This window comes from Eptesicus fuscus, chromosome 21 (assembly GCF_027574615.1).
Source record: "Eptesicus fuscus isolate TK198812 chromosome 21, DD_ASM_mEF_20220401, whole genome shotgun sequence".
NCBI lineage: Eukaryota > Metazoa > Chordata > Mammalia > Chiroptera > Vespertilionidae > Eptesicus > Eptesicus fuscus.
Window position 1 is genome coordinate 32,539,609 of NC_072493.1, and position 23,064 is coordinate 32,562,672.

The window sequence follows — 23,064 nt, forward strand, 5'->3', positions numbered from 1 at the left end:
GTGGCTGGTACAACTAAGGAACTGAATTTTTAATTTGACTTAATTTAAATTTAAATAGCAACTTGTGGCGGCTGATGGTACCATCATAGAGAGCACAGTCATAGACCTTTATGTAAGCAATGTTGTAAAATGCTATAGATGATGCTTTTCATCAAAGATTTTAAAACTACCAAGATCTCTGTGCAACCCTCTATCAGTTTTCTAGGGCCCCCATAAAAAAATACCACAGACTGGGTGGCTTAAACTATAGAAATGCATTTTCTCACAGCTCTGGTAGCTAGAAGTCCAAGATCAAGGGGCCAGCTGTGTTGGTTTCATTCTGAGGTCTCTCTCCTGGGCTTGCAGATGGCCATCTTTCACTGCATGCTCACGTGGTCTTTCCTCTGTGCACACATCCCTGGTGCCTCTAGGTGTCCTAATCTCCTAGAGGAGATTTAAGCACACCGGTCAGCCTACCCACAGGCCTCATTTGTACTTAATTACCTCTTTAAAGGCCCTATCTGCAAATACAATCATATTCTGACATACAGGGGCTTCAACATATGAATTTGAGGAGGACACACTTCAGCTCATTACAGAGCCCTCTGTGTACTATTAAATGGCAGATGGGAAAATACATTTTTAATCAGAGGCCACAGCTCTATAGCCCAGGTGTGTATCTTTCTAGTGTCATACTTGGGACCAGATGGGCTTCAGGAACTGAGAGGATCACGTGGTATGTGTTGCTTAGGCCACGCTGTAATAGCAAGCCCCGCACTCAGAATGTGACTCCAACTCCTCTGCCTGGCAGCGAAGGCCAAGATTTGACTCCGCTGACCAAACCAATCTTATTTCCTCTCCTCCTGAGTCAGCAACCTCTGCTTTGCTTAGCTTAGACCTCTCAACCCCACCCACCCCATTCTCACTCCTACTTCTGTGGTTCATGTCCCTCCTGCTTGTAACACCTTTTTTTTAACCTCAACATCATCTGAAGAATTTAAATCGTTCCCATCTAAAACAGGCCCCATTTTATTCTTTAAACCATCTCTGAACATTCATTCTTCCTTAACAGCATTCTCTCTCGTTTCTGAATCCACTTGTACTTGAACCCAACACCCCAGGATCGAACCCTAAGTTATTCTTTGTTTTGTAATTGTCTCAAAAATGGAATCATAAACTCAAAGGTCAGGGGACACGTGGTCTATCCCTTCTGTAGACCTGACATCCTAAAATAGACTTGACATCCTCCTAGCACATAGTAGGTACTCAGTGATATCACTGCTTCTTGGTTTACAATTGTAGTTTCATACCTTTCCCACCTCTGAACTTTTTGGAGAGATTAACTTTTTTCCAACTTAATGTACAGCTGCACATGTAATATTTGGAGGCAAATGTGAGATGCAGTGTATCCACTCTGCTTTGTGTATTAAATTTAAAGTAAAGTCAGAGACAGATGGCTAAAAAGAAACCCGAATCATCTCTGATATTATTAAATCTAGTCTGAGTGCTCAGAGAGCCTAAGAAAATTTTCTTTGAATCCCTATGGGATTTATATTCCATAGATGAGATTATAGAGCCAGCCTGAAAAGCAATTTTGTGAAATCATTTATCAAAGGGGAGGGGGGAATGATTACAGTCCTCCTTCTGAGGTTCCCAAGTAATAAGCATGCTCTGCTCTCTTCAAGCCCAGAAGAGCTGCGTGGGCTTGATAAATAGCTGAGTTTGGCCCAACTGGAGCTCTCAACAGATGTCTGTAAATATCGCAGAAAAGAGCCCTCAGAAAGTTGGTGGGTGTCGTGATGAGTGCCTGTGGATGTTTTTGTTGGCAAACAGGCAGCAGCCGTCTGTCTCCCCTCTATGGATTACTAGCTTGCTATGGGCACTTACACTTCCTTTGTTTTCCTGATGACTGTCTTAACCAATATGACTTCTTTTAAAGACAGTGGTTCTCAAGTAGGGGCAATTTTGACAATGTCTGGAGATATTTTTTATTGTCACAGATACTGGCATCTAGTGGGTAGAGGCCAGAGATGCTGCTAAACATGCTACAATGCACCAGGCAGCTTCCCCACCCCACCCAACCCCCTGCCCGCCAAAGGATTATTCAGTCAAAATGTCAACTGTGTCCAAGTTGTCTTACAGTAACATCTTACTTTAGGACTAGAGGCCTGGTGCATGAAATTCATGCACTGGAGGGTATCCCTCAGCCTGGCCTGCACCCTCTCACAGTCTGGGACCCCTCGCTCCTTACCGCCCACCTGCTCACTGTCCCTTACCGCTTGGCTCACTGCTCCTTAGCACTGCCGCAGAGGCGGGAGAAGCTCCCACCACCGCCTCTGTGCTCGCCAGCCATGAGCCTGGCTTCTGGCTGAGTGGTGCGCCCCCTGTGGGAACGCACTGACCACCAGGGGGCCGGTCCTGCATTGAGCATCTGCCCCCTGGTGGTCAGTGTGCATTATAGCGACCGGTCGTTCTGGTCATTCAGCCATGCATGGCTTTTATTATATAGACAGCTTATATTATATTATACTAGAGGCCCAGTGCATGATTGAATCATGCATGTGTAGGGTCCCCTACACGCTTTCACTTTCTATCACAGGGGAGCTGGGTGCCTGTCCGCTGGTGCACCAGGCCTTTCGGAAGCCTCCGGCTCGGCGGAGGCTTCCAAAAGGCCTGGTGCCGGAGCTGACAGGCACCCAGCTCCCCTGCTTTTGATGGTCCCTTGTGGTACGTGAGCTCGCTGCCCCAGAGGCCCCCTCTGTTCTGCAGCACAGCCATGGCGCAGATGCTGAGCTCGCGCTGCTGCTGGCGACGCGAGCTCAGCATCCCGAGCTCAGCATCCCGCTGGCCCAATCGACTACCCCGGCCACCCCGAGTCCCGCCCCTGCGCCTCCTGCGGGCCCATTTGTGGGCGTAGCAGAGTGATGGTTGCCGGAAACAAATCAGTTTCACTAAAAGAGAGATGTTGACAGGAAGCCAGGAAGGCTGATCAACAACCTTAATTGCTCTAACCACTCACCCTTTAGTTGAGACATTGTTAGCTGAAGCAGCCTCCACCTTTGTTTTTCCCATGTAAATTTCTGTTTATCCTGGCTAAGATGTTTTCCCCAAAGCCTCAATAAAAGGGATGGCAGGGCCAGAGCAGGGAGTAATTCTCCCACTAGAGTTGGACTACCGCCTGGCCCCCCATTTCGCCAAATTGAATTTCTTCAAGTCTCCTTTCATTCGTGTGCGGCCCTTCTCCAGAACTCGAACCCTGAACCGGAACCCTGGACCACGCAGGACGTGGAAAGGGATTCCTACAGATGGTAATTTACATATTACCATTTTATTAGGTAGGATAGATGCTTAGGCTTTTATATATAGATAGCTTGTACATTCGTTCATCCTTTCAAAAATGTTTATTGTTAAACATGGAAAATCTCCAAGTAGCCATATTTTTGTGTGTTGGTGGATTCATTAATTTGCTCATGTAATATAAGTTTACTATTATCTACTCTGTTCCAGGCACTGGGGTCTTAAACAGCATAGTCAGGGTTTCTCCTCATCTAGGGTTTATATTCTAGTGGAAGGGGGAGACATGAGTTTAAATAAGTTGACAAATAAGTGAACAGGATCATTTCAACTAGTGATGAATACAATGGAAGCTATCACACAAGGTAAAGGGAGAGAGGATGACCCAGGCAGGGTTGGCTGTGCGGGATGCTCCTTTGGGGAGGGCGGTTTGGGAAAGCCTCACTAGGTAGGTCTCACTGAAGCTGAAACATAATGATGGGAAGGAAGCTCTGAAAATCTGGAGGAGGAATGTTCAAAAGAAAGGAAGTAACAGGTTCAATAGTGCAAGGCAGGAAAGGCTTGAGTGGGTTCAAGCACCAGGGACATAAAAGCCACTGAAGATTAGATGTAGGAGGCGAGGTGGACAGTGTGAGGTTGATGAGAGGTCAGAAGTTTAGACTGGGCAGGGCCGTACAGACCTGGATTCCAGGTGCCATGGGAAGCCATGGAGGGTTTTAAAGCAGGATGGACATGATCTAAGGTAGTGATAAGTTCACTCAGGCCGCTGGGTACAGAATGCCCTATACAGGGGCAAGATGGAAGTGTGGGACTGATCAGGAGTTCCTTACAAGATGAGTCCAGCTTAGGCTACATGGGGTGCCATCAGTGAACATGAAAGGAAGTGCATGAATTTGGAAGCACTTGCAGTAAAGTCCTGGAGTTGTATATGATCCATTATTCAGTCAGCTATCAACCTCAGCTTTTCCATCTCTATTTGGTGTGGGTCCTGAGAAGTTTTGCTTTGCATCCTTGGTCGACCCAGCTCTTGAGCCAATCCTGACCTAGCTCTAGCATGCATGGAGCTGTACATTCCCCTAGCTGCCTTACCTGTGCCCAGCTGTGCCTAGTCAGACCCTCTCTAATGAGAACTGAACTTAGTCTGGTGCCCCCTTCCCACTTCCGAGCTGGATTGAGATCTCCTTTGAATATCATCAGACTTCTGCAGTTGGAGCCTAATAATTTTTACTTCTTCCCTTGGGATCATGGTGTAGGACCTCCTAACCCTGACATTTTAGTGGCCTCCCATGGGGCTTAGAGTAAGATCTAGATTTCCATGTGGACCCTGATGACCTATTCATCCAGGCTCTCCTTAAGCCATTCCTTCCTTTGGTCACATCAATACAGGGAAATTGTTCCCTGGAATCCATCACGATCTTTCTTTCTTTGTCCCTTTGCTCGTGAGGTGTCTCTGCCTTGCATGCTCTTCTGTTTGTTTGTTTTGTTTTGTTTTTTGCCTCCTTCATATCCTATGACATCTAACCTTTCTTCTCTAAAGTCATTCTACCGCATACATTCTCAGTGAAAGTGATTCCATCCCCAAAGGGTTAAAAAAATTGGTTCTTGGAGAATAAAAAAAAAAATCTTATTCTTTTAATGTATAAAGCACAGATGTACATACAGGACATAAACATATAGATAGATAGATAGATAGATAGATAGATAGATAGATAGATAGATAAGTAGATAGACAAATATATGGCACATAGTAGTTATTCAATACATATTTGATAATTCAGTTACCATTATGACCAGGATTGATTTCAAGTATCAGAACAAGGAACCATTGGGCCAACAGGATCCCTCTTTGATTTCAACCTCTACTTAAATGCTACCAGTTTTGTTGGGTCTCTTTTGGGCACTGGTCTAAGTTTAAGCCCCCTTTTTTGCCCCATGGTCAAATTAATCTCTTATCTCTGGTCTTGACTATTTTCAGTTTTTTCTCATTCCTGACCACTGAGAATCTGGTAATGGTTTCATCCAGTTGTACTCTATAGCATTGAGATATCATAGTGAATACCATATGGATTAAAATAAATCTGTTTTCAAGAAAAGCACAATGATAGGCTAACAATCTTGGAAATTACACAGCAGAAGGAATGAACAATTATCTGATTTGATTTAGCAATAAAATGAATCACAGTGAGCATCTGTAATAGAAAAAAGACAGGAAGGAAGCAAACCTAAATGTTAATAATATTATCCATTTCTGGAATATGGACTTGCAGTTAGTTCATTTTCTCCTTATGCTTTTGGTTCATTTAGGAGTTTCCTACAACAGCATGTATGTCTTTTATCATAAGAAACAAGGGTTTTGGTGGTTGGGTGTTTTAAGACTATTCACAATACTGCAGGATCAGAGAGGTATTGTGGTGCATGGATCCAGGACCAGTCCTATTTGATTATACAATGACCCCCACAAAGGGTTTCAGAGTGATTTCTGTGTTTAGGGAAGCCATAGGATTTGGCCAACCTCTTCCATTAGGCAAATAGCACCAGCCTTCTTACCAGGAGGATACCCACTCTCTGTACCACAGAATTTTGTGTTTGTTAGCTTTTCAAAGGTGACCATGACTCCCAAAAGTACAAAAAAAGTGTACTACAAGGTACTCCCCCGTGCAAAATACAAAAACACACACATTCCCATATATTTTAAAACATTCCTCTGCAGCTTCATGGCTCTCTGAAGCCAAGGTTATGAAATCCTGACTTAAGAAAATTTCTTAGTAAAATGCCTCTGGAAACCTTGGCCACATCTCTCCATTTTATCCTCACAGGTAACTGCCGTGACTGGCTTCCCAAATATCTCAAACTTTCCTTGTCCTGAAGGACTTTCTAGACCTTACCTCCTCCTAGCTCATCTCACCTGAATCCAAACAACCAGTCACACTTCAGTATCAGTAAAGATAACATTAGGGGTTCTTAATTTTTTCATGATCAAGGAATGGTTTTAAAATACTGGAACTTTGGGTAGATCAATTAATGAAAACAGTCCAACAGTAGATCCAACAATTCATCAATAATGACAATGCCCATTGTGACAGCTAACAACGTCTCACAAGGGCCCCAAGCATCAGGCTTAGCACACAAATCATTTCAATTATGAGCCGTGACCTTGGTCTTTTATATACCCACAAGGTGACAATATAAATGATGCTGCAACAAAATATATGCTCTCTTGTACACAAGATAAATCATATACATAAATTAAAATTTGGTGGCTTACCTGGAAAGGTTTATGGTACGAATGGTATGGTGAGGCATGTGGTTTAAGAACCACTAGGGGGAAGAGAGAATTGAAGATGATAGTGTTGTTGGTGGATGCTACACTCAGTTTACAACTAAAATATAGATAGAGCAAGCAACCTGAGTAACCAACTGAAGACTAGCTGAAGAAAAGTCTTATAGCCAAGGATTTACAGAAGCCACAACAAGACTAGTAGGAAGGGCAGAGACGCAAAAAGGGGTGGCCCCCATTACTACAGGCAGCAGCTACTAGTAAGATTCTGGAGGGACATCTCAGCTGCGGGGGGTTCCCCCTAAGAAGTGTGGGGTCTAAACCCCAAGTGAGGCTCCCCAGACCAAAGCACCAGAGCCAGGAAGAGGTGCACACATAATATCTGGCTGTGAAAACCAGCAAGGGTCCCTAGCTGGTTTGGCTCAGTGAATAGGGTGTCAGCCTGTGGACTGAAGGGTCCTGTGTTCATTTTTGGTCAAGGGCACATGCCAGGTTGCAGGCTCGATCCCTACGGGGGGCGTGCAGGAGGCTGCCAATCAATGATTCTCATCATTGATGTTTCTATCTCCCCCTTCTTCTCTGAAAGCAATAAAAATATATAACAATCTTTAAAAAAAGAAAAGAAAATCAGGGATTCTGTCTGAGAGAGAGACTACTACAAACACAGGCGCCCTCTTAAAGGGCCAGTGCACAAAAATCTCATTTGCAGCCACTCATCCTGGGCTCTAATGGAGGGAGGGCAGAGCAGACTAGAGTAGTGTAAGAAGAGACTAGAGGTTGTGGCTCTGGGGAGAGAGCTGAAGGGAGAACCGCCAAGATTCCTATACTGAGTCCCTATCCCACACCACAGTTGCCATCTTTTTTTGGGAGGAGCACTCCCCTCCCTAGGGCATCAGGCATCAGCTTGCAGAAAAGCAATAGCCCCACACTCTGGACTCCCTGTTGTCCCGGCCTTTGGAGCTTGTGCCCTGCTGAGGAGTCAGCTTCTTGGGCAGGGGTGTAGAGGTGAGGGCACTCAGAAGGTGTCAGTGATTGAGTTATATGGCTTTGTGGCGGGGCCATTCCCACCACATTCCTGTGAACCTGACTGGCACCTCTCTCTCATAGGAGATCCATTATCTCCACTCTCCAGACTTTGGTGGCCCCAACCTATCAAGTCCTGGTGGCTCCGTTCTGCTGAGATCTGGGCAGAAAAATGGAACTGCCTTATGACTCAGAGATTCCACTTCTGGGAATATATCCAACTAAACCCAAAACACTAATTCAAAAGAATATATGACCCCTATGTTCATTGCAGTGTTATTTACAATAGCCAAAATTTAGAAGTTGTCCATGGGCCCATTAGTTGATGAGTGGATAAAAAAGGTGTGGTACATTTACACAATAGAATACTACTCAGCTATAAAAAGGAAGAAAATCTTACCTTTTGCGACAGCATGGATAGACCTGGAGAGTATTATGCTAAGTGAAATAAGCCAGTCAGAGAAAGACAAATACCATATGATTTCACTTATATGTGGAATCTAATGAACAAAATAAACTAGTAAACAAAATAGAAACAGACTCATAGATACAGAGAACAGATTGACAGCTGTCAGAGGGGGTTGAGGTTGGGGGGCTGGGTGAAAAAGGTGAGGAGATTAATAAAAAAGAAAAAAAACCTCATAGACACAGACAACAGTATGATGATTACCAGAGGGAAAAGCGGGGCGGGGTGGAGATAGGAGAGCATAAAGAAGAGATAAATGGTGATGGAAGGAGACTTGAGTTGGGGGTGGTGAAAATTCAACATAGAGATGATATGTTATAGAATTGTACACATGAAACCTGTATAATTTTATTAACCAATGTCAACCTAATAAATTCAATTAAAAAAAAAAGAACCACTAGAGAATTTAAAATAGTTTTTATATTCAAAGCACCGTATTATGGGACAATAACTTTAGGACCATCATTTAAAACAAACAAACCTGGAGAAAAATGGTTTAGTGAAAAAAAATGTATTTGGCTGCCCAAACCTGCCTGGACTAAGAAGAGACTATTGCTGGGGGAAAACACCGTTCTTACCTCCTCCAGGGCCCACAGGGAGTCCACAGTGGGCTTGATCTTCTTCTGGGTGTAGAGCCCTAGGAGTTTGTCCACCACTCCTCGAATGAGGCCCGCACGGCCCTGTTTGAAGAGCAGGTTTAAAAGGGAAAACCCTGCGATGACTTTGTTCTCTTCATATAGCTTGATGGGGTTCACTTTCTCCACCTGCCACCACTGCAAAGAGAGAGGTGCCGGGTTACAAGGACGCATTCTCAGCAAAACGGGGCTGCAGTGGGCACGGTGCTAGCTGGCTGAGAGGTAGATCTGGTTGGTGTGTGTGTGTTTTCTTTAATTTATCTTTATTGTTGAAAGTATTACAGATGTTCCCCTTTTTTGTCATTGACTCCCTTCCACACACACAGCCACCCCAGGTCTCCACCACATTCTTGTCTGTGTCCATGGGTTATGCATATGTGCATACAAGTTCTTTGGTTAATCTCTCACCACCCACCTCCAACTCCCCCACCTTCTCCCTGAGATTCGTCAGTCTCCTCCATGCTCCTATGTCTCTGGATCTATTTTGTTCATGAGTTTATTTTGTTCATTAGATTCCACATATTAGGTTGGTGTGTTTTTTTAAAGCATCTATTTGGTGAGTGCATGGAAAACTACAGACAGTGGTGCTTATGAGAAGAGCTCAGGATCAAGGTGGGAGAGAGCCCTTTAAAATCAACCACTAGGCCACGTGTAGTTGGAATGTGAAGGAATATGGTTAGGATTACTAGCTCTGGAATTGAATCCTGGCTGTACAGCTTGCTCCCTGTTATTCTCCATGCTTCATTTTTCTCAGCTACATACAGTGGTAGGGTATTGCCTCTGATGTTCCCTGGGAGAATTCAGTGTAAAGCACTTGGCTTTGTGAATGTTGGTGGTGGTAAAAGGTTGTTGAAGGGAGGGGTTGATGAAGGGAGTGAGGTGGCATAGAGGTTTACAAAGTGTGCTGGGGGGACACAGTAGGGGTGATGACATTGACTGCAGATGCAGCTTTCCTGGGGGAGTAACGACAAGGCTGGAGGGGAGACTGGAAATGCATCAGATAAGGAAGAGTAAGAAAGTGTCATACAGGAATAAGGAACAGTGGACTGAGGGATAAAACATAGTATTGGGGCTAAGACAGTAGCTCTCAACTGTGGGCAGTTTTGCCCCTGAGGGGACACTGGTAATGTTTAGGGACATTTTTATTGTGATGACTGAATGTACTGTCCTCCAGTGTATAGATGCCAGGGATGTTGCTAAACATCCTACAGTGCACAGGGCAGCACCTTGCAACAAGGAATTGTTCACCCCAAAGTGTCAATAGCACTAAAGATGAGAAATCCTGACTTAAAGTCCTCTGTGGGAATACACATAACTGGCAAATATGGCTGCCTATCTCCCAATCAGACATGAAAATAAGCAAGCCACCCACTAAACTACAGAAATTGTTATCCAACTGCTTTGTTTTTATTTAATTGTGTTTCCTTTGATGCCAGTTTGAATTTAGAAGTTCAACTTCCAGTTTCTTGAGGGTTCTGAGAAATGAGATGGTTACTCTCAGTTTAATATTGAAGACAAAGAGGAATATGGTGGGCACTTATGAGCATTTATAATACCTGTGTTATCGCTCTGTTTATTTACATTATGCCTCTTTCCAGGATTGAAGAGGCTCAAAAGAGAAAAAGGTCTGATTTTTTTTAAAGTGAAAAAGTCATATTGTTAGGAAAATAAGTGTGAGATAGATAGGCTTACATAGGGATAAGGTTCATGCATAAAATTCTTTACCAAAATGCATTCCTGGGGCCTGAGAGACAGCTCTAGGAGAGCCATGTATTTGACCATGGGTTACTTATCGAAGAAAAGCAAAAAACACCATTAATGACTTGATTTTCACTATATCTGCAAAGCCTCAATAAATATTTGTGAAATGAATCCTTGCTGACTCTACAATTGCCATACAGTGGGGGTTGAGTTCTAGAGCCGAATGCCTGGTTTCAAATCCTAGTTCCTCCACCTATTAGCTGTGCAACCTTAAGCAAGTCACTTAACCTCTCTGTGTGTAGTTTCCTTGGGGTTCCTCATGGGGTCATCTTGAGGAGTAAATGTGTTAATACATACAAAGTGCTTAGGTGCTCTATAAGTATGAGCTAGCTTTATTATCACCGAACGTTGGAAGGAATGGTTCTGATTTAGTGAACAGGAATTCTGAATTTGGAGTCAGACTGCTCCGTCAATGCTAACTTCACCTATTATTAGCATCATCATTATGGTCTGAAAGCAAATGGCATGCTTGACAAAGAGTGTGCACAAGCTCTGTGTGAGTTTTAAGGTAGAACGTAATTAAGATAGCTGATTGAAAAATTCCAGTGTGATTACAAACATGCTTTCATTTCCAAGCCTTCTTGAATATATAGAACAAAAATCCTTTCTAGAATCTTCAAGAACAAAGGTATCATTCCACTCCTTGGCATGCCCTATTTTCAATTTGCTTCTAACTGACCAGTTGACATTGTGCCAGGCCTCTGAAAGGGAAGCCTTCATTCTTGACCTCCAGCTAGGTAGTGTTCTGATAATTGCCACCCTTGGTTTGGGCAGGAAAATGTCAACCTGCATCCTGGCTGTGTTTTTGTGTGCGCCTTCATCAAACCTGGGTACCCTGCAATTATTTCATTAAAATTGTGTGTTGTGATTGTGCATTTGGGAAGAAAGAGAAAACACTTATTACAATTGTATGTAATTTGGGACCGATTTGGTTACCCTCAGCAGGCTGTCAGCATCACGGTAATTACTGCCATAGCAACAAAGCAGCTGTGAGTGACACAAAGCCTGTCTCCAGGGGACATGCTCCAGACACATCCTTCATTAGACTCTTCCTGCTCCCTGTTTATTCTGTAGCTGAACTTTAAAGTTCAAATGAAAACAGAGACCCTTTAATTCTCATTTCATGGGGCAGGAAGTAGTAACCATTCCAGAATCAGGGTATGTTGGGGATGAAACCTCTGGCAGCCAGTGTTGCCACTGAAATGGCATATGAATACTCTGTAGCCACACTTAGAATGAATTTAAACCCCTTACCAAGCTTTACCTGACCATCTATTCAAAATGCCTCTAGCCCACCCTGCCGTTTTCTATTTCAGCACCTGCTTTTCATTTCTTCAGAGCTTTTATGACCATTTACAATCATGTTATTGGTATGTTTTACTTATTTCAGTTATTTTTCTCATGAGAATCACAAGGGCCTCAGATGCCCCTATCTCACTCGATGTTATACCCAGTGTCTGGCTCAGAGCCGCAAATAGCAGGTGCTCAGAAGATGCTTGCAAAGTAAGGGAAACAAAATAAGGGAAATGGGAGGAGAGAAGACAAAAGCAAGCTCTTTTGAGAAGCAGCAATCCCCTGTATGGCTTTTCCACTGCAGACAAAGTAACCACTGTATTCAAATCATGCTTATCTAAGTCAAATGGTTAATAAACTTGCTCAAAAGGATCCAATTTGTATCTCCAACTTGTAAAATTAGGATTCAGAGACATCTCAAGTACCCACAGAAACCCGGTCAGAAAGTTTATTTGCTTTCCATGAAGCAAATAAAATGCACTATTGGTTTCTTTTCGACCAATGATTTAAAATATCAACACATAAGCAATCTCTATAGAAATCAAAATAAAGCTTTCTGGAGTTTCACACACATGCCCACCCCCCCTGCCCCTCCTGCTGACTTGTTTACACAAAAGCAGCCCAAGTCACAGTCCCGCCCATGTGTAGTGAGCAAGGCGGGAATGCAGGCTGCACTGAAGATGAACAATGTAGGTGAAGGGCAAAAAAGGTTTAGGTTATGAGGTCAATGTCCTTAGATGCGAGAGCTCATGCAAACCGCCACACCACTGTAGTACATTAGCCGTGCATGGGTACTTACTGATTTTGCAAAGCTAAAGAAGCTCTTGGTCTCTCCAGTCACCATGTTGGATGAACCTGAAAATGGAGGATTCCCAAAATCAAGTGACTGCTAATGAAAATCACCATCCCTTGTTACGCATGAAAGAATGGCAGTTGTTCAGCCCAGAACTGTCAGGAGCTTGAGTCCGCCTGGGGAAATGGGGCTAATGGAGGGGGTGGGCGGTGACAAGGTGCCTTGATTTGAACCAAGTTACACTGGATCAAAGAGGAAGTAGCATCTCTCAAGGTGACCATGTCATTACTTTGGAAAGTTGGGCATGTGCTTTCAGCCAACATTCTAACAAAATGATGAGTTGCTGAAATGTCTGGTTGGTTTCCATTCTTTGAGACTGAGAAATGGACTCCTTTGTGGCTTGAAGTTGGCTCCTCAGCAAGTGAGGGGCTTGGGGCTTTGCCTTGGGCGGGACACATAGGGGTAGAAAGAGACTGGCTGAGCTAGAATTTAGGTGGATGGAAAAACTGTCCCACAGAGGAGCAGGTTCAGAAGCCACGGAAATAGTGTGGCCGATGCCTTAGCTCCAGAGAGGTCTAGGCAGAAAGGTAAAAAAACCACTTGAGATAAATGGTATGAAAAACTGAGCTTTGCTAATTGGAATTAGCACTATTAGAGGGAAGATGGAAGGTGAAGTTGAGAAAGATTCCCTAAGATGCTCTTACAGAGAAAAGACTGCTGTGGGTTCCCAGAGTGGGTAAATGAGAGAGCTCTTACAAGTTCAGATACCATATTGGGGCCTTTTCAAGGAGTTTTCTCTCTTGTCCCCATAGAACTGAGAGAAAATTCTTCTCAGTGAACTGTTATTAATGAAAAAACAATATATGTTTTAAACTTAACTATTTGGCCTAGCTAAACCGGCTGGCAGCTAGTTAATCACTGCTTCTAATTTTATGTGGTGACTACCACCAGGCATCATGGTACTAGGCTTCAACTACTTAGTAATCAAGTAGTCGATGTAATAAATTAGACACTACAATACAATTGGGTTGTATTCCATGAAATTTATGAAACTGGGGCAAAAATAGAATCAGTAAATAAGTAAAAAATGCAAAAACTCTCCATCTGCATTTGACTCACATTTTAGTCACACCATGTGAGTCATACCCATTATCCCTACATTGTGCATTGATGCTCAGTGCTTCTCTTATCAATAGTAATAATTAAAAAATTTCGTGTCCACCTCCAAGGGCTTTTAAATATGTGGCCACTATTGAAAATACCAAAATACAGCAGCAATGGAAAGCTTATTCCCTCTCTTACATAATGACTGGATGACAACAAAAAGATGCTTGCATATTTATACCTCTTGGTTATCTCTTTTATAAGTGTCTCAGCTAATAGCAAGGATACTGTATTTTTTCTAAGTTATACAGAACTAAGGCTCAATTTTCTGATGTACATAAAGGGCACAGAAGTACCAAAAATTTCAAATGTTGGGTAACCCATATCATTTGTCTTTGGAACATCACATCTGGATTCAGATATACTTTTCTGACTTTGTGGAGACTAATATTTAAATTGCTTTGAAAGAAGAGAAGAAGAAGAGAGGAGGGGCTCTGGGGGTCTCACTCTGCTAGAGAAAACCTGCTCCCTGTTGTCTCTCATAAATCCTCCCAAACACAAGATGCAGAAGCAGGTCTGTTCCCCGTCCACCCAGGGCTTCTGTCTTGATTGGGACATACAAGGGTTATTTAGAGGAAGGAGAGTCTATTGTTTGTTTTCTTTTTGTAATTTAATCTCTAATACTGAAGAACTGCCTTTAAAACCCCAAATATAGCAGCCACTCCTCTCCATCCTACTGTGGGTCCTTCCTTGGTTTCCCACCTGTGCCACTTTCTGTGGGTCAAGTCCCATTTCAGTGACTACATTGGTTTGGCTTGGCTTGATCTCTTTTGGAATAAGAAGTACTTCTGGGAGTAACAGGGCAGTAGGTACATATGTCACTTTTATCATTGAAAACAACTAATGCCAACAGCAATATTTTGGGACACATCAAAAAAGTAAACACCCCAACCGCATTGCACCATAACCTAGCAACACATTTCATTTTTTAGAGCCTTTGTCTGTAAGCACCTGAGCAATGTTCGGTGAGCATGTCCCCCACTACTGTTCAGCACTCACCATATAAAATGTAGGTTCCCAGGGGTTTGAGAAGGCTGAGACCTTTTCCGGTGTTGTCCCCACAGAGGCAATCCAAAACAATGTCCACTCCTTCTGCAGAGATTCTAAATGGCGGGAACACAAAGGACAATACCGTAACCAGTCAGGGACCAAACTGTCAATCCCTTTCCCTTCCTATGTCATACTGATTACTCCCAGAATCAGAAAGAGTAAGAGCTCTTGGGCATAGCAATAAATAAGGCAGAAGCCCAGGAGATGCATTTATCCTCCTAAGTCCAGCTATACAATTTCATGAAACTGGAAACAGCCTAGAATCTGGCTGGTGGCTGATACAGAGAACCAGCCTGGGCTAGAGAATGAGCATGAACATCACGGTCAGACAGTCTACATTGTATCTAGCTGCCTACCTCAGCTTTTCTGTGCCTTAGCTTTCTCCTTTGTAAAGTGGAGCTGGCATGTGGTAAAAATAAAATGAGGTGACCAATGAAATGCTCGGCCCATTGCCAGCCACATAACAACCACCCCATAAGTCAGTCAGTCAACAATTCATATACGAGGACCCTAAGTTATGTGCCATGCTCTGTCCAAGGTGCTGGAGATAGAGTGGTGAACAAAACCATGTTCTCTGTCTTCCTAAGGCTTTTGGTCTCAGAGGAATTGGCTTTCTTCCCTCTCCCCATCTCTCTTCAGTGAAGTTATAACAATCATGTTAATTTAATTTGAAAACTTCCATTTGTTCAATCCCCAGGTTCATTCTAAAACATAGTCTTAGAGAAAGAGGATTAAAAGGAGAGGATCTTCCTATTGCAGTAGGGAGGATCCACCATTTGTAATCTATTAGGCAGTACTCTATTAGGAAGAAGATCCCTTCTTCCATTCATTTATTTATACCTTCACCGATTCACTCACTCACACATGCATTTAACAAAAATCTACTGGGCTTCCACTAATAGAAGATATTATGCAGGAGGGAACTCTGAAGACTGTAGGAAAAATACTTATGCTCACAGAGCTCCCAATTGTGGCTGGGCCCTGCTCTGCTCAAAAAAGAATAGTGTTCCCCAGATGTGTGAGTTTTGCATGATTATCTTGTTTTCGCACACAGTTCAGTTTTGCTATCCCCTCATCCCCAGCAAAATTAGGCACTGCAGCACATGTCAACAGCTGTGTCCATAATGTCACTAACTAGGAAATTTCATGGACATCTCTTGAATTCAGACATTAAATGGACAGCCGAGCCTTAATGTGAATATGCCGTTCAAAACCCTCAGGTCAAGCCTAAAATCCATCCCATTGCAAAGGCTTATCCAAAATTATCAGTTTTGCTTCAGCCTAATATAGCTCTTATCTACACAGATGTGTTCTTTTAAGCCCCACCCCTAAGTTCAGAATGAGGGCATTAGGCCAGTGGATGGAAAACAGAAGTGTGCATGGCAATCTCCCAGAGGGCTCATTAAAGCACAGATTGTAACTTGTCCACCCCTCCCCTTCTAGCTTCAGTTGCTCTGGGGTGGGGCCCAAGGATTTGCATTTCTAACAAGTTCCAAGGAGATGCTGATGGTGCTGATTCTACTGCCACACTTTGAGGACTTGTGGTCTAAGCTAGTTATCAAGAACCACACCAGCAATTGTTAAATTAGTAATTAATTTGCTCATTAAATATTAGCACTGGCACTGCACTAGGCACTGGGGATATACAGGTGAGCACAAACAGATTTGATTTCTCCCCTTTTGGAGCTTACCCTGGGCAGACAGTAACCAATAATTACACAAATAAAATTAAATGGAAACAGAATGAGTCTAGTATCATAAAGGTATTATGAGACCATTTAAATTGTGGGTTTGCTCAATCAGGGCTGCCAGAAAAGAGGTCACTGTGGAAGTGATGAGTGGAGGGTGAAGGAGTTAGCTAAGTAAACAGTCCTGGGAATAGTGTTCCAGGCCGAGGGAACAACATGTGCAAATGCCCCATGATGGGAGGAGCCTGATGAGCAGGAAGTCAAGGAAGCAGCTAGAGTGAGGGCTGGAGTAGAGACAATGAGAGGGAACTTGCTGTAAGGTGAGGCTGGAGGGACAGGAAGGAGGTGAAGCACACAGATTGTTGCTGAGCTCTGAGCTGGTGCCTAATACCTGGTGATCAGGTCTCCACCTTACATCCTGGGATGAGTAACTATGCACCTGTCTTCGTCACCTCCACCAGGCCCATTTCCTGCCAAGTTTGCTCATTCCTCTGGCAGTGGGACCCTGCTCTGCTTCTACTAGCCAGTCCTCCTGGGCCATCAAATCCTCCCTGTGAACTCCATTTTTCCAAGACCTCTCTCTCTCTGCCTGCAGAATGGCTGTGCTCAGGAGCAGCGTCCCAAATGCTAGGCTGTGCACACTTCCAGGGCACTCCTGATGGACCTGCCCAGCCCTGAATCCTCGCTTCCTTGGTGATGCTTCTCACATCTATATTCTACTCGCAGATCCACATTTCCTCCCACATCCTGCCAATCAATCCTCCTTAGAACTGGCTCCTTCCTTCTCATCCTTCAGGCCTTACTCACATGTGGCCTCACCAGAGAAGCTGTAACTAATCACCTCACTGAAGTGACAGCTCCCACCCCCAAATTATCTCTACTTTAGCTCCCTTTATGCTTTAGTGTCCACAAGGGATACTTCTTAGTATCTACTGTGGGCTGTAATTATTCTATTTATTTGTTTACTTACTCACTGACTGCCTCTTCCACCAAAACATAAGCCCCATGACACAAGCATAAGACCATGCTTGTGCTGCTAATCCTCAGCCTTTTGCAACCTGCTGGACGAAGCATTGGTTCTCAAGAAATATTGATAGGTTGTATGAATGAATGATTAAATGGATAAGTCTATGAATAAATAAAAGAAATGAAGAAAACTTTTTAGATTGGTATTCCACATCTCTCTACTTGTACTTCTTATAAAGGACACTCACATTTTCTGAGTTCTCCTATACCCCAGGCATTTCATAATTAATCTTCATGACCCATCTGTGAGGCAGGCATTTTACTCCCCTGCTGTGATGAAGAAATGAAGGCTCACAGATGCAGCACCTTGCCCAAGCAGATGTAACCAGCACAGCTGGAATTCAAATGTCAGTCTAGTTTAAGTGCAATGCTGATGGCCTTTCCACTGCTCTGAATTTAAGACTTAATAAATGCTCAAACCAGTATAATTAGCAAGCCGCTCTGGAGAAGTGGTCAATTTAGTCTTTGAAGAATTCAGGCTTAAAATTGGTCATTTAAAATAAGTATACCCACATCAAAAAACACCCTACCAGCTCCTCTTAAAAAAAGTATTTTTATTGATTTCAGGGAGGAAGGGAGAGGGAGAGAGAGATAGAAATATCAGTGATGAGAGAGAATCATTGATCGGCTGCCTCCTGCACCAGGGAATGAGCCTGTAACCTGGGCATGTGCCCTAATGGGGAATTGAACCATGACCTCTTGGTTCATAGGTCAATGCTCAACCACTGAGCCACGCCAACCGGCCGAGCAGCTCCTTTTAATGGAATAATCATGAGAAGCATAAGCAGAGTGAGGTCGCTTCCCAGAGGCACAGGGCCAGCCTTAGACCCCCAATCTTGGTGCTCCAGTGTGTACACATACATAATCATGATGACACAAACATGGAGAGGGTGAGGGCAGAGAGCCAGGTGCCACATTTGCTATGTCTGTTTTCTCCTGCTGTCATAAATCTCTCCAGATCCAAACACAAATAGCCCCAGCTCAGGATTCTCCAGGCCGGAGTCAGCAGCAAGATATTTTGGAATTGCTGATCCAAGACTTTTGTGTCTTTCCTTCCTTGGTCCTCAACTCCTCATTCCTTTATTGGGAATGCTTCCCACCCACATGGATCAGTGAAGAATTTCTCTTGAGTGGTGGCCAGTCCCATAGAGCCATTACTGGGACAGAAACCTTTCTACTTGGCCAAGAAGTTGACTCCACTTTATTATAACTTTCATGTCCAGTTGGACCCGTGGCGCTCCACTCAGTTCTTTTTCTGAATTCCTTTCCTCTGAGAACTCACTTGTGCTATAGCTTTAATCACCACCTCCAAGTTCATGACGGAGGGATGAGACTATTGCAGAGTGCCCAGCACATTGCCTGGCACACAGTAGGCCTCTCACAGAAGACTGAACACAGTGGGCTAAGCTAGCACTCAGTACACAATAGGCTCTTTACAGGGTGCTGAGCACAGTGCCTGGCACACATTGTGCTTCTTAGGAAGTGTTTACTGCTAATGGCTCCCACATTGAGTTAGCAATACCACATCCAGGAATCCTTTCTGGATCACTTTCTCTTCTATCCAGGTGATTAGACTCTCATTAATTCCCACTAAGTCTCAGTTTCTTTATCTGGAAGTGAGGAATCGTCCTTGCAGGACTGTCTTGGGTACACATACAACAGTCTAACTGCAATGCTCAGCAGAGCACGAGGAGACCAACAAAACCTGGGGCTATTTATTATCCACCTGGCCCGGGCTCACTCGCCTTGCCTGGGACTGGCTCCCCTCCTCCCGCTGCCTGCTGAAATCCCTCCCATCCTTCAGACACCCGCTTTGGGGCTGTCCACCTTGATGCTCTCTCTGGTTTTTCTTTCCTCTTTATTTTTATGGCCCTACAGTCAGATGGACATGATTCAAGGTTTCTTACTCTTACACTTGGTTTCAAGCATAGTCATTTCTCTCCTCCCAAGCAGAGAAGGAGTAAGTGATGTGAAGGTTAGGTCTATATTATAAATAACTCCCCCCTATTTCCTTCACAATGCCTGGCTCACAGCTGAGAATGTGTTCGAGAGAACCTTACCGATGGGCTGGTGTACAAGAGAGTTCTCATCTCACAGAATTTTATGTTATTATTTTTTTTCTAGTTTATCAGACACATAATAGTGTAATAAACAATATCCGTGATCAAAAAAAGAAAGAACTACTCTGCGTCCACCTCCTATTGCACGTTAGCAGTTGGATCTCCACCACCCCCCACCCCCCACCCCCGCTTTCCTTTCATTTTATGTCCTTTTGAGTCGAGAATGTATACAAAGCTGTGATCACTGTGTAGATGAAATGTGGCATTCTTCTTTTTTCACTCAATATGCTACCATGGCTATTTTTTTCATTTTGTGACAGAGTCTCCATAATTATCTTTTTTTTTTTTAGGGGCTGCATAATACTCAAGTGTGTGGGTGTAGCATAATCTGCTGAACTATTTTCCTTCTGTTGATAACGGAGGCTGCTTCTGCATCTTCACTGTTACAGACGATGCTATAATTCCCCCGGGACATATGCTGCACACCTGCCGTGCATCAGAAGCAGTGCTTGGCTCTGCATAGGCGACCGGGGACCTGTTGCCTTTTTCTTCTTTTGGATTATTTCCTAAGTGGGACAGAGGGCATACACATATTGGCAGCTTTCCAGTCATTTTTAGTCTAATTCCAGGGTCTCTATTTAAACACATAAGGAATTGCTGGAAGTCACACTTGAAAGAAGGTGATGTGAGGGGGATCTCAGATGCTGTTGCCTTTTGCTCTGCTGACATCAGGAGAAATCACTGGTTTGGGGGCTAAAGGTCGCAGGTCAAGGACAGAGAGGGACAAGGGATGGAGCAGTTACATGGGAAATGGGAACTTCAGGAGCTCCCTGGCCATAGACTGTCTCTCACATTTTCAGAAGAGCTGCCCCTCCTGAATCTATTCTCTCACTACTTTCCACATTCTACCGCCTCCAGCTGCACTGGTCTCCTTTCAGATTCTCAAATTTCCCAAGCCTTTTCTGACACTGGGCCCTAGCACATACCACTCCCCAAGTCAGAAGTGCTCTTCCTTTGGCCAAATTCTTATCTTTCAGATTTCAGCCCAAATCTCACCCTTTGATGGAAAATGTGTCTGATTTCCCCATCTGCATGTTTACTGGCACCTTGCATTTCTCCAGCAGGGCACATATTGAACTTGTAAATCAAGGAATTTTAAAAAATTGTCTCCTCTTCCCCAACTAGACTCCAACTCCATGTAAATGGTGACTCTTAAAGTGGTCTGGCTGTGTCTCCCGCCCTGACCCAGTACCTGGCCCAATAGAGACATTCAGTATTTATTAAGTTAGTCAGTACATGAATAAAGGAAAGGATGCTCACAAAAATATCATTAAGAGGATGAAAGAAAAGATTGCTGAAGGGACATGGTAGTTCATTTTCCCCACCACAGCCTGATAGACGCTAGGTAAAAGAAGGACTACCTAAGGGTTATGAAAACAGGCATAGGTAAATCCTGGAAGTCTTTAAACTATGCCTGCAATCTACAGACTTCTGAGAACCAGATGGGGAACTTCTAGTACCTCCCTGTAAAGCTCTCTTTTCATGCCCCCCCTCCCCCGGGAAATATTGGGTCAATTTTAAATTACATGCAAATCTCTCTGTTCAAACTTTAATAACAAATCTGAAAATTCAGACTATCAGGAGACTCTCCAAGAAACTCTCACTTAATCTGATCTAAATCCACCACCTCAGATAGCCAGGTCTCCCATCCCTCTAGTCCTTCGATTTTCCATCTTACAGAAAATTGTGATTTGCAGAAAATTGTGATCCTATTATTAGGATGCTAGCTGGACAACTTAATTCCTTTGTACCTTGCAATTTAATGCTGATCAACTGAAAATTCAGGAACACGCTCTGGGACATCCCTAAACCCTCCTCAGGAATAGAACCTGAGGGCCAGCCTCAAACTCAGCAGCAGGAGGGCTCAGATCACAAATCATCTGAGAACACGGTGGCAGCTGGGTTTTCCACTTGATGCACATGCACATAGCCATGATCAATAGCTGCAGGATCACCGGTGGAAATGGATTAGGTTAGAAGCCAGTGTCCCCCTGATGACTGCAACAGCCAGCAGACTGATCTCCTGCCTCCAGCCTCCCGTCTCCCATCTGTTCTCTGCATACCACCAGTGACTGCCCCTAACCCAAATCTGATCATGTCACCACTCTGGTCCTTCATTGGCTCTCAGTCATACCCAGATTGGAGTCTACATTTCCTTAGGCTGTTGTGTGAATGAATGAGAAATAAACTTCTCTGTGTTAAGGCAGTGTTATAGCAGCTAGCACCGTGGTTGGCAAACTGTGGCTCGCGAGCCACATGCGGCTCTTTGGCCCCTTGAGTGTGGCTCTTCCACAAAATACCACGGCCTGGGCGAGTCTATTTTGAAGAAGTGGCGTTAGAAGAAGTTTAAGTTTAAAAAATTTGGTTCTCAAAAGAAATTTCAGTCATTGTACTGTTGATATTTGGCTCTGTTGACTAATGAGTTTGCCGACCACTGAGCTAGCATAACGGCTTTGCAAGTTATAAATTTGCTTTGCAAGCTACTTAACTGCTCTATTCCTGGGTTTTATCTTCTGCACAAGGGGGTTGTTAAGAGGGTTAAATGAGCTAATATAGGTGAAATATTTAGCACAGAGCTAGTCATACTAGGACCTCAATGTATATTTACTGTTACTACTATGGTAGTATTAGCCCCCTTCCAGATGAATGCAACTGTTCTTTCAGAGAGAGAAGAGCAAGGGCCAGCCTGGTGCTCCTTTGAGCAAACACCTTACCTTTTCACTTCTTGCACATAGTCCGCATTTCGGTCAAAGAGGTGGGTCACGGAGTCTTTGATGGCTTCATGCTTGAAAGTAGAAGCTGTTCCAAATACAGTCACATTGGGGATAGTGGAGCACAGCTGAGCCACAGCTTGGCCCTGGAAGTGAAATACAATAGATAAGTCACATGGGAGAGCTACCATCCAACAACCAGCCTTGCTGGGTGTAGAGCAGCATTTCCCAAGCTTGCCACTATTGGCCATTTTTGTAGGCTGAATTAGTCTTGGTTGTAGGGAGCTGAACTGTGCATTATAGGATGTTTAGCAACCTCCCTTCTCTCCACCTCCTAGGAGCCAAATCTGACTGCAAACATCTCAAAGTGTCCCTTGGGGGACAAAATCTCCCTTGGGTGAGAAGCACTGGTGTAGAGGAATGTCTCTTTGAGCCAGGAAAACCCTAGCACCAAGACTTAACAACTATTATTTAACCATACTGACCCTCAGATTCCTCTCTGTAAGTTAGCAATAATGGTACCTACTCCACAGGGAACTTGGGGGATGTTTTAGTTTGGATACCTGAGAAGCAGACACTGAGGCAAAGATGCGAGTGTTAGTACTGTATCAGGAATACAATTGCAGGAAATACCAGGGTGTCAAGACAGAAATAGAAGGCAGTCCATAAAGGGTATGTTATCAAGCCCGTATTCCCCAGGGGCACCCGGAACTCAGGCCCTCTGAAGACTGTGAGCAAGTGTAGAATATGCTTCAGAGTTATCCCAACCAAGTGGTGAGGAAGC

At 43.9% G+C, this 23,064-nt stretch overlaps 1 protein-coding gene across 1 annotated transcript in view; it reads right to left on the reverse strand.

Annotated features, from left to right (window-relative positions):
- VAT1L (vesicle amine transport 1 like) overlaps positions 1 to 23,064 on the reverse strand; it is a 148,794-nt gene that overhangs the window by 60,827 nt on the left and 64,903 nt on the right. The window contains exons 4-7 of the mRNA XM_008139686.3: positions 22,284 to 22,426; positions 14,685 to 14,788; positions 12,528 to 12,583; positions 8,618 to 8,812 (exon numbers count right to left, since the gene is read on the reverse strand). Coding sequence (XP_008137908.1) covers positions 8,618 to 8,812; positions 12,528 to 12,583; positions 14,685 to 14,788; positions 22,284 to 22,426 — 498 coding nt within the window. The remainder of the gene's footprint in view (positions 1 to 8,617; positions 8,813 to 12,527; positions 12,584 to 14,684; positions 14,789 to 22,283; positions 22,427 to 23,064) is intronic.